At 43.3% G+C, this 18,044-nt stretch overlaps 1 protein-coding gene across 5 annotated transcripts in view; it reads right to left on the bottom strand.

The window, feature by feature from the left end:
* The window catches only part of DENND2B (DENN domain containing 2B), a 110,092-nt gene that overhangs the window by 1,220 nt on the left and 90,828 nt on the right, over positions 1-18,044 (bottom strand). For all 5 annotated transcript variants that reach the window (XM_065402327.1, XM_065402328.1, XM_065402330.1 and 2 more), the window contains 5 exons: positions 10,315-10,492; positions 8,724-8,765; positions 5,097-5,208; positions 3,677-3,916; positions 43-129 (listed from right to left, as the gene is read on the bottom strand). In XM_065402327.1, coding sequence (XP_065258399.1) covers positions 43-129; positions 3,677-3,916; positions 5,097-5,208; positions 8,724-8,765; positions 10,315-10,492 — 659 coding nt within the window. The remainder of the gene's footprint in view (positions 1-42; positions 130-3,676; positions 3,917-5,096; positions 5,209-8,723; positions 8,766-10,314; positions 10,493-18,044) is intronic.

The raw sequence follows: 18,044 nt of genomic DNA, 5'->3' as shown, positions 1-18,044 counted from the left end.
TGTTAAAAACATTTCAGAATTTCTTTAAAAGATTTCCCTTACCAAGACCTCGCAGGAATTTGTTTACTCCACTTTGTTCAGTGTCTGGAAGCTCTTCCAAATACTGTTCAACCCTCTGTTCAAAGAGACCTGTGGGAAGTAGATAAAATAAAGCATTGTTTGGTCTTCTTTCCAAGTGAAAGGGAGGGTGAGGGAAGATGCTATGGAAAAGGGAATCAAAATCTAATGCTTTTATTTGTGTTGCCCACAAAGAAAGCACAGACTTTTCAACAGTTTCTTTCAACAGTCACCTCAGGAGCGTATTATAGATTCTCAACCAGGGGTCCGGGACCCACGGGGGGGAGGAAGGGGCACAAGGTGGTTTCAGGGGATCCATCAAGCAGGGCCAGCATTAGACTTGCTGGGGCCCAGGGCAGAAAGATGAAGCCCCACTGTATGGGGCTGAAGCCCGGGGCCCCGAGCCCTGCCACCCGGGGCTGGTGCTGAAGCCTGAGCAACTAAGCTTTGCAGGGCCACCTGTACTGTGAGGCCCCCAGCAACTGCCCTGATTGCTACTACCTAATACTGGCCCTGGCTTTTAAATGCAGAAAAACAGTTGTTGTGGCACAGGTGGGCCATAGAGTTTTTATAGCATGGGGGGGGGTGGAGCTCAGAAAGAAAAAGGTTGAGAAACCCCTGTCCTTTAAGAATTTGTGGCCTTTGCAGAGCTAGATTAATTTCCTTCCCATTTCCTCTTAAGTTCAACTTGCCATCAGTAATGTTATCAGCCACCTTAGGCATTGTGTCAAAGTTTCAAAGACAGCATGAGTTGCTTTCATGATTCTCCCAGCATCCATCTTGCTGAGAAACAGAAAGCCAGGTCTTCCTTCACACCCAAGACTCCATCTGTCCACCAGGCAGTACAACATGCTAACAGAGAGTCTGTGGCCAGGCCCAAGCATCAACATTTAGCATAATTGCACTCAGTAAGCTGGCTAATCTACACTCGTTGCATCCCTGGATAAAAATAGATATTTATGCACATAACTCTCACAAAACAGATCTGAATGTTTTCCATTTAGCCCCAATCCTAACTGGACACCAAAGTTACATTTACCATGGGGTGGAGGGAGGGGCTGGGTCATTAATTTGCACTGGCCCCTGCTCAACCGGGGCCGCCTCCTACCTGCAGGCAGGCTCCTTGTCAGGCTGCAGCAGCTCCTGTCCCAGCCCTGGAGCAGAGGGAGCCCGGGGGTGAGGGGCAAAGGGAAGGGAGTGGAGGTAGAGCTGATCCAGCCAGCAATGGGAAGGGAGGGAGAGGAGTGAGAAATGCGGGTGGGGCCTTGGGGGAAAGATATGGAACAGGAGCAGGGCCTTGGGGAAGAGGCAGAGCGGGGGTGGGGCCTTGGGGGTCCAATTACCAGCAATTAGAAAGGTGGAAACCCTAAGCAAAACATCCTAGAAAATAATCTTGGAAAGATAATTAAAACAAGAGCTAGAAATGTAGGCACTCCAAATGAAGTTGGGTCCATCTCACATTACAATTTCCTGCCCTTTGTGCTTTGCTTGAAACAGTAATTCAATTTACTGCTATAAATACCATTTAACATTTTATTTCCTTCAAAGAAAGCCTACTTGAGTGCTTTCTAAACCACAAAGATTTCTTAGACTGTCTCCAAAACTAATACTTTTTTATGCCTAGGCTCAACCCCTAAAAAACTGCCAGAGCCATTTTAAGATTGAAGATTTAAGATTTAAGTAGAATACCTACTTTGTAATTTAACAATCAGAGCAGAACTCAGTGGGTTATATCACCCAGCAACCTAATCTTATCACTGATCCTGAACTGACGTAGAGCCTGATCTTGCAAATCCATGTAAGCACAAGGACAGACTGGCAGGTGCAAAGTGACCTAGGTCATAACTTTTGAAAAATGCACAAAATAGAGGCAGAATCCAGGAGGTGTTCTAGGCCTTCAGCTCTTGAAGTTAATGGGGTTTGAGGTTGCTCAGTGTATAGCAGCAGGTCCATTTTGTAGAATTTGTCCCCAAAGGCCTGATTTTTGCAATAAGATCTGTGCAGGGGGGCTCCTGTGCCTGCATGGAGCCCCAATGAGGCTTTACACAAGCACAGAGGTCTATCCCTGCAGCGCCCATTGCAGGATTAAGGCTGTGGTGAGTAGTTTTTAGACACGGGAGTGGAAGGAGAAATAGAGCCAGTGTAATGGGGTCCAAGGATATTTGCAAGAGAAGGGCCTTGGAGCATATATTAGGGGTTTCCCTCCCTGGACATTTTTAATACTTGCTATTTTGTGTGATCAAGTGGATTCCAAATGCAACCCCCTTATGCTATTCATAAGTATCTTTAGAGGCAGATTATCTCCTTCTCTTCCTTCCCCCATATTCAATTTTCCACCTCTCCTCCTTGCCCAAATTTCCCTTTCAATCCATCCATCCCAAATTACCCAGCTAGCTCCCCAGCACGTCCTTGCTGCCCCCATTCCAGCTCTCTTCGTTGGCTGTTCAGCCCCCAAATGCCATACCTTAAGGAATCTCCTCTCTCTGACATGAAGCTAGGAAGGCTTCTAGCTGCACAGAGCGCTTGGCACCCCCCGGTGCAGCATTGCCCTGGTGTAGGAGAGGAAGCCCCAGCTCGCTTGTGCGTCCCCTTGATATCCTTCCGAAGCTTCTCCGGCTGCCTTCCGGGCCGGGGGAGGAGCAAGGCTGAGATGCTAGCAGGGCTTTGGCAGTTGCCAGCAGATGGCACTGCTGTGCAATACTCAGCAGCCTTAGCCCCAGACAGGGCTGGCTATTGCACAGGCTGCTCAGTGTTCTTCATGAACATGCACCACAACTAGGAGCACAGTGGCTCTCTAGCAGGTCTGAGAGTTTGATTCATCAGCTAATTGCCTGTTTGTCCAGTTGGATTTATACTAAAGTAGTCCCAATTGCCTAGGGAGGTAGTGGAATCTCCGTCACTGGAGGTTTTTAACAACAGGTTAGAATGGTCAGGAAAGGTCTAATTATTACATAGTCCTGCCTTGAGTGCAGGGGATTGGGCCAGATGACCTGTTGTGGTCCCTTCCAGTTTACACTTCTGTAGTGCTATATGAGTGAGGGTTTGCAGGAGCAGGACCCTTGCTAGGTAGATTACATTGGTCAGATTTCTTGAACTGTAAGACTCTCCCCTACAGTCTAGCCCTGTAGTCTTTACTCACACAAAACACCTCTCTGACTCACATGAAAGGGATTATGGGACCAGGCCAAATGCTGTCCCTTAAATCATGTCCTGCACTCTTGTTTATTTGCTGATATTTATTTTAACCAATATAACAGTTTTTTCCACATTTTTACTTTGACCCTCATTTGAGGCATCCAAGAGCTGTTCTAGAATCATGAATGACCTGTATCCTTTACAGTACTTCATGGTGTGGAGCAGTCAACTTTTCCCTTTAATAATTTCATGTACGGAGATGGGAAGTGTCACAAGGATGAGACTCATTCTTTTAAAACCTATCATTTCAGTTTTAATCCAGGGCACACAAAAGAAGAGGGTACTGCGTGTCTGGCAAAGTTAGCTATAGCACTGATGTTTGGCAGTATATAAAGCTGTAATTGCTAAAACCATGTGAAAACATGAAAGTGTATTAATCCCTAAATACAGTCTGCATAGTAGCAAAGGGAATCACAAGCCTTACCTTTTGCCCTGCATTTTCTCAGTTCTCTGTCCTGTATAAACCCAGCAAACATTTGGGATTCCATAAAGACCTCCAGGAAGCGACGGATACTCTTGGAAGCTACAGATTTGCGGAAAGCATCCCTTTGGAAGACACGCTCTCCTTTTTCATTCTGAGTTAAGAACAGGGAATAGTGGCCAACAGTTTCCACGAAGAATCGGATGAAAACTTCTGATACTAATCCATTCAGCGTGTTACACTCTGCAAAAGAAAGCAGCAATATAACACTCAAATCATCTGAAGAACAGCTGCAGTACAAGGTCCCTGCTTGGTCACTTGCATTGGATTTAATGTTTTCACCTAATATTTCTCCCCCAAAAAGTCTAACTAGAATTATAATAATAATATCTGAAAAAAGATCTGCAACACCTAAAACCACATAAATGCCCTGCCACCCTCCTTCTCTTGCCCCATTAAAATTAATTGGATATGGAAAGCATAAACTGCCCTATAACTAAGCTTCAGAGGAGTAGCCGTGTTAGTCTGTATCAGCAAAAACAACAAGGAGTCCTTGTGGCACCTTAAGAGACTAACAAATTTATTTGGGCATGAGCTTTCATGGGCTATAACCCACTTCATCAGATACATCAGTGGACTCCATGCATCTGATGAAGTGGGTTTTAGCCCATGAAAGCTTATGCCCAAATAAATTTGTTAGTCTCTAAGGTGCTACAAGGATTCCTCGTTGTTATAACTAAGCTTGTCAATCAATATAATAGCAGATCTTCCATATCTCAAAGTCAACAAAAATACAGTTTTCTTTACTGGGTAATCCACACGAGATCCTCAGAAGATGCAGAATTAAAAATTAATATTTGAGGACTTAATCTGAAATGTGTCTCTGCTGTTTGAACCTTACTTCTTCCTGGATAGTTAGCATGCTTCTGAATGATCTTGAGAGTAAAATTTGTGCTGAGGATAATAAACCTTTACAAAAAATTGATTGAAAAAGATTTATTGTAGATTCAATTCTTGTATCACTTGTGAATACCTCAGAGATGTTAAAGTGATTTTACATATTTAAAGCAAAGTTTAATAAAAATAAATATAAAATGGATAGACTTGGACTAACTGTATATTAGATTTTTAACATCAAAGTCTCTGAGAAAAGGTTAAAAACCATCTATGGGAGTGTATACATTGTGGCATTTAAACGATATTTTAAACAGGCGGTTAATATATTACAGTGCTTTGAAAATTATACTACATGCCCTCAATCATCAACTCCAATTCAGAAACATAAATTGATGTTGTAAAATGTAGCTGTGGGGTGAGATGATGAATTTTCTGAAATTAGGCCCATGTTTCTTTCTCCTGATCCCAGGGACACAATATCACCCACCCACACAGGTAGACAAGACTTGTTTCCAGATTATTTTACCATCATCTGAATCACTATCTGAATCCTGATTTATCAGTTCACTTTTTCTCTCTAGAGCCTGCTCCAGAGCAGCTTGCAATTTCCTAGGTAATAGTGTGTCTTCATCATCCATCTAAAGGAGAAAAAAATATATTCTTTAGACTGTTTTCTTCCCTATATGCTCATTTGCAGTCAATGGTTTTTCAGGGCCTAGAATTCAGAAATAAAATATTCTGTGTTTGTTACTTTAATGGCTACATGAATACAATAATGAAACCTTATGTTCCTCTGTTATATATTTCTGAATTTAACTTTATAGTGTTTTTCATGAGACTGAAGTAGGGAAATATAACATGCTATTGGAGTGCAAGGTAAATACATATAGGCCCTTAACCTGCTTGTTACACAACAAACATATTATGAAGGCACCAGACAGGCATGATGGGTTTCCTGAATATACACAAGATGAAGGCCTAGCCACACATACACACAGCTGCTCAGGCTCGGTTCTGGAAGCTTCTTCAAATCTTGATAGTTCCTCTTTTGCTTATTTTCCTGCAAGTACTTTTGCTCATTCTCCACACCATATTTAACATTTGCTCCAGAAACAATGAGCTGATGTATGACTCCTAGAGTTGCAAGGAATCTTCAGAGTAATCTTATCTGTTTGCCCAACCTTTACTTTAAAGGGTACATCCAACTGACTCAGCGCATTCTCTTTTATCTGTAAATTATCTAGTGCCACCTTACTTTGAGGAAATAGTGATTCTTTATCTTTCTTTTTCCAAGGTTCCTTCTTATTCCACAACTCAGTAAATCATCCACAATATTCTCCTCTCCACCTGTAGACTTCTTCCCCAGCTTTCCCCTCCGCCCCCACCAATCTTATCACCACTTGTGCTTGTTGTCTTGCTAAAATGATGTTGAAAAGATCAGGTTGTCTCTCTAGGGCCTTGATTTGTCTCTGTATTACAGTAGATTCTGCTTAACAGCAGTTCTGATATTAACAACTTCCAGTTAATGGCAATGTTTTGCTAGGAACCAATCCCGACCCATTGACTTTAATGTTAAAGGGTTTCGGATATTGGCAATGGCATGATGCTTATTAAGAACTTTTTCAGGAGGAAAGGCCCTGGTAACCGGCAGGATAGTGGGAACAAAGGACGCGCTGACACATGCCTTCCCTGGCTGCAGCTGTGCAAAGCTGCCTGTGCCTGGGGCCCCACCACCCGCACAGAATGGTGTGGTAATGAGCTGGGGTTCCCGCAGCCCTACCCAACAAGGAGTCCCAGTGCTGTGGGTGGGAGGAGAGGCTGCGGGCAGGGCAGCAGGGGGAAGGATTCCAGGGCTTTCCACAGGGAGCAGGGGCACTAGGGGCCCATGGAGATGCATGGCATCTCTCCCTGTGCTCTTGGGGCTGTGCCTGCCTTGACACTGGGGGCCTGCAACCCGGGAAGGACACGCTGAGACAGGCCCCCAGCATTGGTGCAGGGTAAAGCCTGGAGAGCACAGACAGAGGTACCGTGTAGCCCCACAGGCCTCCAGTGCCCCTTCTCCCAGTTGAAACCCCTGGCACCTGGGCTGAAGCCCCTCTCCACTGAAGGCAGGTTTGCAAGGCTGCAGCCAGGGAAGGCATGTCCCAGCACTTCCTTCCCTGACTACAGCCTTGCAAACCTGCCTTCCACTTTTTGGCAACTGCTGGATAATGTCAGCTTTCTGCCGAGAGGCTGCTACTAAGCTGGATCCACTTGAAAGCAACAGTAAAGCAACTCTGAAGGTAAGCTCTCTTGGCATCTTCTAGGCATACTATTTATTTCCAGAGGAAACAGAAAAGATTCAGACTTTTCTAATCTAGTTAATTGCACAGTTCCAGTTGGAACTTCTCCAGTGAACCCATAGCTCCATTATGTTTCTTTAAACCACCTGATTAAAGGGGCTGCAAAGCTGCCTATTTTTAGGCTTGGAAGAATTAGATTTTTAAATATAAATAAATATCAATTTGACCATACACACACAAGCCAATGAAAAAATATTTCCATTGATAATAATAGAAATGTACAGATACGCAAAGTAAGAAAAATGCTGCTTGAAAACTTACTTGACTTTGATTTAAGGCTATTAACTTTGTATGTTTTGACATATGTGTGACACTGCACCCCATATTCTTCACAGTGATATTATGATATGATTATGACATAATCATAATGTATTTTATGCAAGATACATCACGTGACATGTCATTGGAAAGATTATGATTTGCTGAATACGATTATCCTATTTGTATGCGTGTATCATTTTTGTATCTGTACTTCAAAGGTAATTACACCTGGGAAATGCCCACTAGACAAGATGCTTTCATTCTAGATAGCGGGTGGGGGAAGAGCTATTAGAAAGAACAGTAGGCCTTAGGAGAAGCTTATCTCCCACCTGGGGAGCCTTCCTGAGGACCCTACAGACAGTCTCTGAGTAATGGGTGCTATGACTCTACGAAGACACGTGAAGTGACCACATGTCTGTAGACTCCATCTTGGAATGTCAGTGTTTTTCCAGAGACTGGTCTGGGAACTAAGCTTTGAAACAAAGGGTTCCCGCCTTATTCAAAAGCTAAACAAGGCTGGGAGTGACATCACCTGGGGTTCTTCACTGACTCCCTACCCAGGAAGACTCCTGGAAACACCTGAGGAACAAAGGCTGGACCCAGGCCAAAGGGATTTTTAGCCTGTGAATGGAACACCTGGGGATTCCAAGCTATAAGCAAGTGCAACTTGCCCCTTAAGAATTTGCAGCCTGCTTGTATCATCACCCTGGGTGAGAATCTGCTATTCATATCCAATCTATTTAGTATATTAAGCTTAGTCTGCGTTTTTGTTTAGTTGCAAGGTAATCTGCTTTGATCTGTTTGCTATCCCTAATAATCACTTAAAATATATCTTTTGTAGTTAATAAAATTGTTTTTGCTTTATCTAAACCAGTGCATGGAAATCATAACTCAGGGGCAGAAAGCTGTTGCATATTCCTCTCCACATTGAGGGAGGGGGTGAATTTTATGAGCTTACGCTGTACAGTTCCCTGTGCAGCACAAGACGGGATAATTTTGGATTTATACTCCAGAGGGGGTGCGTGCCTGAGGAGCTGGGAGGTGTCCTAGTTGAAGCCTTCCCATACAGGGGCTGGTCAAAGAGCCTGCCTCCATGTAACTGCAGCTGGGTGTGTCCTACCTGTATGTATGCTGGTGAAAGTGCAGGCTGAAGCTTGGAGGGCTTTGCAGCTTGTCACAGCAGTACAGTGTAAGAGAGAGCCCAGGCTAGTGGGTGAGGGTCTCTGTGGTACCCCAGTTCCAGGGGGCACCCCGTCACAATATGATGTTGACAATTTGTGTTTTAATGGTTATAGAGCTTTAACTTTTTGCATCTCAATGTCTACTGTCATTGAATAATTATCTCCCCCCCCCCGCATAGTTTCCCACAACTGTGAAAATTTAAATTGATAAAAATTGAAAAAATGCTTAAAATCCATAATTTTGCACAACTGAAAATTTAAATGGATAAAAATAAAAAATACTTAAAAATAAACATCAAAATTATAAAATAATAAAAATTGCTTTCTGCCAAGCCTACCTATTTTAGTTAATTTAAAGCCATACTGTACCTGTCTGATGAATCGATCGGATCCCAAGTTAACCATCAAAGCCTAAAGAAAAGAAAGATACAGTAAAGATTTATCTTGATGACTGAAGACATTCTAATGGTGTCTGCTTTTACAGATAGAGGGAGAATCTAAATGGTACTTAGCCTGAACAGAAATTAGAATGAGAATCAAACTTCTGTTGTAAGTCTGCAGCATCAAACCATTTGCAGAGTTCTATACAAAACAGGAAGACAGACTCTCTGCCCCTGTAAAGGTCAGAGTCTAAGGGTACATCTTCACTACCCGCCGTATCGGCGGGTAGCAATCGATTTATCCGGGATCGATATATCGCGTCTCGTTAAGACGCGATATATCGATCCCCAAACGCGCTCACCGTCGACTCCGGAACTCCACCAGAGCGAACGGCGGTAGCGCAGTCGACGGGGGAGCCGCAGCCGTCGATCCCGCGCCGTGTGGATCCCAGGTAATTCGATCCAAGATACTTCGACTTCAGCTACGCTATTCGCGTAGCTGAAGTTGCGTATCTTGGATCGATCCCCCCCCCCCCCCCCACTAGTGTAGACCAGCCCTAAGTAAGACAGAACACTTCAGACATTTCATACCTCAGATGATGGGCAGATTTCAGAAAAGTTCGCTTTAAAATAATTTTAAAATGTATGGGTGTCATTGTTGTTTTGGTGGATTATCCATGAAGGGGGTCATTTGTGCAGAAGAACTGTATTTCAAAAGGGGTTTTGGTGAAACCAGGTGTTGTTCGGTGCAGTAGGGCTGGTTCCAAGCATTAGGGGGTGGCATGGATGAAGTGTAAATAATTAATAATGAAGGTGCGAGGAGGAGAGGATGCTAAAAAGGTATGTAGGAGGGCAGTTTCGGAAGGGTAGGAGGAAAACAGAGCACAGATTTAGGAAGGGGCAGATGCATAGAGAGCACTTGAAGTGACCACAAGTAAAAGAAATTTGCTGTGGAAGGGGAGAGGAAACCCGTGAAGGGCTCTGGGGAGAGTGAAATGATGATCAGAGTTGTGTGAGGGGGAAGGATTGTGGCAGCAGTATTTTGGATAGACTGTATAAACATAAAGCTAATTTCATTTGCAATATAGCACCAATGAGACCTTGAAAGGACCTTCTTTGCCACAGGGGTTCTATTCTCTATTCAGTGTCTGGCTGTGAGTGTAACTCCCATTAGAATTAGTGAGAGTGAGAGTGGCTGGCACTAAAGTGAATGTTTTTTTACTGTGCTGATGTCACTTCACTATGTTATTTCACATAAGAAAATGAGACCTTATCCCAATATTGACCTTGTTGTGGCAAGGTTAATGTTCACTTTTCACTGTCAATCACCATACACAGGGGCATCGAGGGAAGATTAGAATCCTTAAAACCTATTTACAGTATTTTAGTTTTTTTCCAAGAGGCAATTGTACATGACAGTTAGAAAGAGAGGAATCAAAGGGGCAAGTTAAGGGCTAGAAAAGTAAAAACTTATATCAGAGGCCAGCTTATATTATATACTCAGCTGGTGTACATTAGTTTTACTCCATACAAACCATTTTGGGATTCATTTAACAACCAAGTCCTGGGCTGATTCCTACCTCTTCTACAGGCAGCTCTTTCAGCTTGGGCAGAGAGCTGGACAGCAGTCCAACCAGGAACGGAGTAGGGCAGCAGACAATGTCAATCATGGATGAGGGAAGAACAGGAATGAAAGTGTGCTGCCAGGAGAAGGGGTACAGCAGAGCCACCACAGCATGAGAACAGCTCGAGAGGGTGCTGAGGAGAGAGTAATATGGGCATTTAAAAATTTTATTAAGATGATGTTAAAAAAAAAAAAAGTGAACAGAGTTTGAGCATAGAAGTTTCTGGTTATCAGGGAATAACGTACAGATTATCGAGGGTGCAAAGTTTGTTTTAAGATCGGGTGGCATAAGGAATACATAATCTGCAATATCCCCGATTGGGTGTAAAAGGCTCGTTCTTAGCCCGGAATGCCTGCTTACCTGCTGCTGAAATAGTAGCACAGTGAGAATACAGGTGCTCTCGTCTCACAGGATGGCTTTATAAGCTTCCTAATACTGCTGTGTCAATGCACCTCAGTTCTAATCTGTATCCTGCCTGCTATTCCAGTCCCAGTACCCTTCTGTACTAAACTGTGCGGTAGCTTTGTTAATTCCCACTGTGCCCATGTTCTTCACATCACTCATGGTGGAGGCTGGAAGGTCAGCCTTTACTTGGAGAGGGCACCAGACTGGGAATCATGAGACCTGGATTCTATTCTTGGCTCTGCCATTGACTTGCTTTGTGACCTTGGCTAAGTCTCTTTGCCTTTTTGTGCCTCACTTTCCCCATCTGTTAAAGGGGGATAGCAATATTGGCCCTCCTGTGTAAAGTGCTTTGAGGAATATGTATGAAAAGTCCTATAAGAATTAAGTATTGGTCTCCTTCACTGGAAATTCCTTGCTTACTTTGTCCTTTTACTTACTGAACACATCTGGGTTTCACTTTATAGTCAAATGCTTCCTGAACACTAACAATAAAACATCATAATCAAATTAATTTTTATGACAGAGAAAGAAAGAAGGACCCTCATTTTTAGAGCTGTGACTTCGGCCTGATTTGTGAAGCTTTTTACCCAGCTCAGTCTGACCGAGCTAATTTTCTCAGTGCAAACTTCTACTATAAGAACTATAAATAACTAATAACTGTTGTGCTACTACCACTTCAGAATTCTGGGTAAAGAGTCCTAACTGGCTTCACTGCAAGTCCTCTGTTAGACTGTAGGTGGCATCAGACTTCCATTCAGATAATTCTTGCAAGCATTATAAGCAGAAAAACATAGATGATTCTGCACACTTGGGAAAATGTATCACCCGGGGACATGGATCAGCATTCACGTCGTGCTCCCTGTCGGTACCTGGCCCAAGACGGGGAAGCAAATGATCCAACCAGCAAACCATATTCGGTGATGAATCCTGGTCACATGCCACCTGAGGCACATTGCGCATACGCTAAGAAGAATGTATCATCTGTTTGCTTAGCTATAGAAATTACACTTTGGAATTTGCCTGAATAATGAACAAAATAAAAAAAAAACCCAAAGGGCCGTGTTCATCTTTTACTGGAAATAATCAGTTTTTTTCTTGATATTTACTCTAGATATATCAACTATGGTATGTTTTTATGACCTTGCCTACACTAGACTGCTACAAGTTTCTTATCAAATGCTGTTTTTTCTAATATTGTTCCACAACATGTGATGGGGCTGCCCTTGACTCTTATCTTGCGCTCTTCAGTATATGCCATAGCAAGCACAATGATGTGTTTCAGGAGAAGGAACTGTGGAGCATGACGCAGGCTCCCAAGCGCAATTCTCAATCTCCCTTTAATGCCTCCGTGGTATTTTCAACTGTTACTGATTGGGTCATCATGGAGGAATGACTACCAAAAAAGAGCCACGTTAAGCTAAAAGCAGGAAAACAAACGTTTCTCCAACATTGGGTTCATCATAATCTTTTCTTTCTATAGAATGTCCTTTTGTAACTTTTCCTCTTGCATGCAGGGCTGTGACGTAAATCAGCACCAACATCCTCGCTCGTGTGCTATTCCCACGCCTTGGGAGGCTTTTGCCTTCGGAACGTTGTGCTAGATTTTTCTTTCAGAACTTTCACCTGGAGCTAGTTAGTACCAAGCAGTGGGAGGTTGTTACGTGGACATGACAGTGATTGCACCCACCAGTGACTTCTTTAAGCTGTAGTATGATAATGTGGTGCAGCTTGCAGCACTGTCATTGCGAGTGGCAGTGTTTCTATTTTAAGCCAGCGTATGCAAATGTTTTCAGAAGTGCTCAGCACCCATCATTTGAAAATTAGGCCCCTTTAAAATGTCTCAGGTAAAGTACCCCAAAACACTTGACATTAAATTTAGGCCTCCAGAATCCTGTCCCCATGCAGAGATATAGCCCCACTTTCATTGGGATTCATATATATATATATATATATATATATATATATATATATACACACACACACACATATACACACACACACACACACACAGAATTGAGACCTTGTTGCTACATTTTTTGCGCTGGTCATATAATAGGCATAAACGATCACATTTCTGAAGGAGGCCTACATGACATTTTTGACTGCAAATGAAGTGATTACATATCTGAGGTAAAATTCAGAGTGATGGATGTATGGGAGACACCAATCTCCTTTGGTGTGCTTTAATTTACACTTTCTTATGTCTTCCTGTTAGTTGATTCTCCTGCTCTTCCTCTTCAATAATGGGACATGTCCGTCATATATGAATAAAAATCCCTGTTTTCAACTCAGTTTCTCCAATCATCATCCCCACTCAATCTATACATATTTCTACTATGGTTAGTGTAAGGTACCATCAAAAATTGTTTCAAATACATTTTCTTTTACTGTGCTGCAAGTGGAGACCAATGGTCACTTTTCTAAACCAAAGCCAATTTCTCTGGGGTAATTTATCTACTCAAATCATTTTCCTATTGTGTTATATACAGACTTTTTTTTGGCCAGGAAAGTTGTCAGCAAAGACTGATATAAACTAGGATAGGAGGCTTGCAGTACTGAAAGGATTATGGTTTCTTTAATATAGACTGAACTATCATCAACATTTCTTGCACTAAGATAATATACCGTACTAGTTTTTAGCTATTATTAATGGACTGGAGTCAATGAAAACAAGAGTATCTAGTACCCAGACAGGATATTAGGATGTCTGCTATCATCAGTGCAGGTACACTAAAATATCTAATCTCAAAATACAGGCCATGAAAAATGACACCATGTAGATTATTTGTCAATTGCTAAAATCCAGTACTTTATCTCAGGGCAAGTACTGTATTCCCAGAAACACACATTACTCACCACTAAACAGTGCTTGGGAGATAGACACATCATATAGTGTTGGAGCCTTGAACACAACCTGAATCCAATGGGACTGGACTACAAGTGTTGGGTTTAGGTCGTGTCTCAAAACAACCTGACATTCTCAGGCTCAGATTGGGTCGCTGATCACCTCTTTCTGCCGAGGAGGTCGGCCTGGCAGCAGCTGCCTACCTCAATCCTGCCAGCGGCCACCACTCGCAGCAGTGTGCATGTTGGCAGAGCCTCTCACTCCACAGCACACACAGCGCAACAAGGAAGTGTCAGCCAGCAGGACCAAGGCAAGCAGCCGCTGCCACACTGACATCCACAGATGGATCACAGGCATGGGTTGTGGGAAGCCCCCACCAGGCTGAGCCCCAAGGGTGAGCAGGCAGCACTGACATAGGTTCAGGGGGAATTGCCCAGGAGGGTGAAGGAAATCAGCTGCCCTTCAGGTGTACAGTGCTGGCCTAGGGTAGGGAGCAAAAGGCAAGCCAGGGTGGGAGATCAGGCTGCAGGACTAGGAGTGGGGCTAAAGGGGAATTAGTCCCTATGTCTCCATGGAGGAAACAAAATAAAGAAAATGGAGTCTGGGACGGTGGCTAGTCCCTTGCAACACAAACTGAAGTTGACAGGTCCCAACTACAAGTGTTGGGTTTGGGTCAGGTTGGGTATGAAAACAACCCAACACACTCGGGCTTGGGTCAGATTTGGATTGGCTGTGGTCTAGTTAGGATCAGGTCAGGCTTTACAATTAGGCCCAAGCAGACCGACAATTGGAAATGCTGAGGCTAGTTTTAGATGCTTGTATTTAAAGACAGTAACCCTTTCAGTGCTGCAAGTCTCCTGCCTCCAGGAAACGCTGAAATCTTTTTGCATATGCCTCCTACTTTAGCTGGAAATATTCCATCAGTGTAGGAAACAACCCCCTCTTTCTCTTCGTAAAAGCCCACTTGTGACGTTATTGACATGAACTGTGACCGTATAGATCATTGTTGCAACCAGGGTCTTATGGTTGCACCAGGTCTTGTACAGAGGAGGTAAAGTGGGGTGTCTATGGAAAGGTTGTAGTTTGCTGGTTATGATTATGCTATCTGTACATGTGTATCATTTTTGTATTTGAAGTTACGAATTTTGGCTATGTATTTGTATCTCAATGTGTTTGATTTTAAGTAGCCTCAGTGAAGTTTTTGGTCAGCTTCTTGAGAAAGGACTATTCTCAGTAAGTGCCCAATCAAGAAACACTTAACTGACAATGGACTTTGGGAGACGCCAATCCACATCTGAGCTTTACTGGGAACGTTCAAACTAACATGCAAACAATGGCGTCGGCCTGCAAAAAGCTGAATCATTCATGGACATGTGACTTGCCCAGGTGGCTACAAACTCCTCCTGTGCAAAGTCATAGCAACAAGATGAACAAAGGGGTTTCTGCCCACAAAAGAGAGAATATAAAAGGCCATGGAAACCCCTCCATTTTGTCTTCAGCTGGTTTAAGAGATGGCCTCTCCACCCCCCAAGAGATACCTGAAAGAAACTGGAACAAAGGACAGTAACTACAGGGGTGTGAGTGATTGCTGGACCCAGACTAGGAAGGAGTCCAGTCTGTGAAAGAAGCTTATTGGAACATCTCTAAGGGTGTGATTTACCTGTATGCAGTTTCTTAATGTATTAGGCTCAGACTTGCATGTTTTGTTTCATTTTGCTTGGTAACTTACTTTGTTCTGACTGTTATTACTTGGAACCACTTAAATCCTACTTTTTATACTTAATAAAATCACTTTTATTTATTATTGAACCCAGAATAAGTAATTAGTACCTGGGGGAGCAAACAGCTGTGCATATCTCTCTATCAGTGTTATAGAGGGCGGACAATTTATGAGTTTACCCTGTATAAGCTTTATACAGAGTAAAACAAATTCATATGGGGTTTGGATCCCATTGGGAGCTGGGTGTCTGGATGCTAGAGACAGGAGCATGTCTTAAGCTGTTTTCAGTTAAGTCTGCAGCTTTGGGGCGCGTGGTTCAGACCCTGGGTCTGTGCTGGAGCAGACTGGCATGTCTGGCTCAACAAGACAGGGTTCTGGAGGCCCAAACTGGCAGAGAAAACGGGCTCAGAGGTAGTCTCAGCACATCCGGTGACAGTCCCAAGGGGGTTTCTGTGACCCAAACCGTCACACCACTATTAAGGAAGTGGAGGTTGTAAAACCTTTTGGAATTGTTTGGGGCATCTAACGATGACCTGTCTCATCCCTATTTACCATTGCCACATGTAGCTCATAATTTCCCAAAGGTCCCTCCCTAAGAACGTTCTCCTAGAACTAAGACTGTCCCCCTAGTCAGGCAAATCATTTGCAGATTCCTCTGAATTCTGTAACCTGCTGTTTTTAGTGCATTTTCATTATCTGTGTTGGCATTTGCAGTGAAAGCGGAGGAAGGCGAGGTTATCCCCTCTTCCCCCACTCCACAACTCTCCTAGTGGATAGTGATTCTCATAACACAGGGAGAGATTGTTCAGTGAGAGGAATTATTTGCATGGGGAGCCAAAATCCTACCAGCGCTACATTATCCCAATGGGTTGATGCCAGGTGCATGTTATGCAGATGCTCCAGACCATGTGCTCAACTGGCACCAATTATCAAAATCTGGTTTTCTCTATTTCCTTAGATGGAGAAATGTAGCCAAAATGTAAATTCACAGATATGTATTTCCATTGCCTGTGTTTACTTTTCCACAACTTTTTCATGTTTCTCATTTCTCCCTGCTGATTTAATTATGACATTGTCTCAACATTTACTGAACTCTTTCATCTGTTTTTTTAATACATACACACTCCAACCCACAACTGCTCCATGACCGAGTTACCTTCCTTCCCCACATCCTCCCTCTTCCTCTTGGGAGAGCTTGCTCTGGATTTCTGTTGGAGTTCTGAAGTTCTATCCCTTCCAGTACTTGAATTAGGTAGGTATTCCACACCCATATGTCTAACCTCAGCCCACAATAGCACTTTTCTTTGATGGGTCCTGCTGTTGTGCCATTAGGGATGAGAAGGAAGGAAACACAGCATGGGTAAAGGGGAATCATTGATCACTTCTGTTGCAAAATTGCTGGTGTACCCCATAGCTTTGCTCTTATCTAAATATTGCAATGCCATCCTCGCTCTTGGACTAGTTCCAAGCCATGGGAGGGAAAAAAGAGAATGGTCCCCTCACCTGCATAAAGGTAATTTAGGCCCATGTTTTCAGAAGTAGCCACTGGATCTCAGAGACCTTCTTTTGCTACCGCTTGTTTTTGATGTCACATAACCTCCTTTGGACTTTGGCTTTAAGCAGATGATAGGCCTAATGTTTTCGTTTGTTAGAGGAATCATTTTGCCAGTTACAAAATGCATTTCTTTTCTGTTGAATTAATGCTAGGATTTCCTCGTTGTTTTCGTCAAATCAATTTTGGTGCCGATGAGTGGAATATCCTATGGTTTCAGCACATGCACTGTGAATGGTGTTTTTAAGTTGATCCCAGTGTTCTTGAATGTCAATGATGTTGTCAGGCAGGTTAGAGAGTTTCTCAGACAGATGTTGCTGGAACATCTTGCAGCTGGTTTGGTCTTGAAGTGCTTTGACATTGTACCGCTTTCGCTTAGTCTTTGGGTGTTTGCGGTGTGGTGGAACGAGCTGCAGGTACATGACTGATCTTACTAATCTATGGTCTGTCCAACAGTGATCAGTATCTCTCATAGCTTGTGTTACACAGACGTCGGTATAGTCTCAGGCTCTGACTATAACATAGTCGAGGAGGTGCCAGTGTTTGGACCGAGGATGTTCCAAGTGGTCTTAAATTTGTTAGTCTGCCTAAAGATGATATTTGTGGTGAGCAGATAATGCTCTGCACATTTGCTGAGGAGGAGAATACCACTGGGGTTTACATTTCCCACCCCTTCTTTGCCTATTGTGCCTCTCCGGAGTTGGGAATTCTGTCCGACTCTGGCATTAAAATCTCCCAGGAGAATGAGTTTGTTGGCCTTAGGTGTGGCTGTGAGGACTGCATCAAGAGTTCTATAAAACTGCTCCTTATTGTCTTCCTCATCATCCAGTGTTTGGTCATATGTGCTGATGACTGTGGCATATTGGTTGTTGCTAAGCTTGAACCGAAGAGTCATGAGATGCTCATTGATCCCCACGGGAAGCTCCAAAAGCTGACTGGTGATCTTATTTTTGATGGCAAAGCCAATACTGTGAATGCATCTCTCTTCAGGTGGCTTTCCTTTCCAAAAGAAGACGTAGCCACCTCCATCCTCTTAATTGGCCTGGCGGGTCTCACTAAGAGCTGCAATGTCAATGTTGAGTTTTGCCAGTTCTCTGGCAATTATGGCAGTTCTTTCTGGGCATTCACTGCACTGAGAGTTCATAAGGGTGCAGACATTCCAG

Source organism: Emys orbicularis, chromosome 4, assembly GCF_028017835.1.
Source record: "Emys orbicularis isolate rEmyOrb1 chromosome 4, rEmyOrb1.hap1, whole genome shotgun sequence".
In the NCBI taxonomy this organism is placed as follows: domain Eukaryota; kingdom Metazoa; phylum Chordata; order Testudines; family Emydidae; genus Emys; species Emys orbicularis.
Note: the sequence above shows the minus strand (reverse complement) of the source record. Positions and strands in the feature narration are given on the sequence as shown.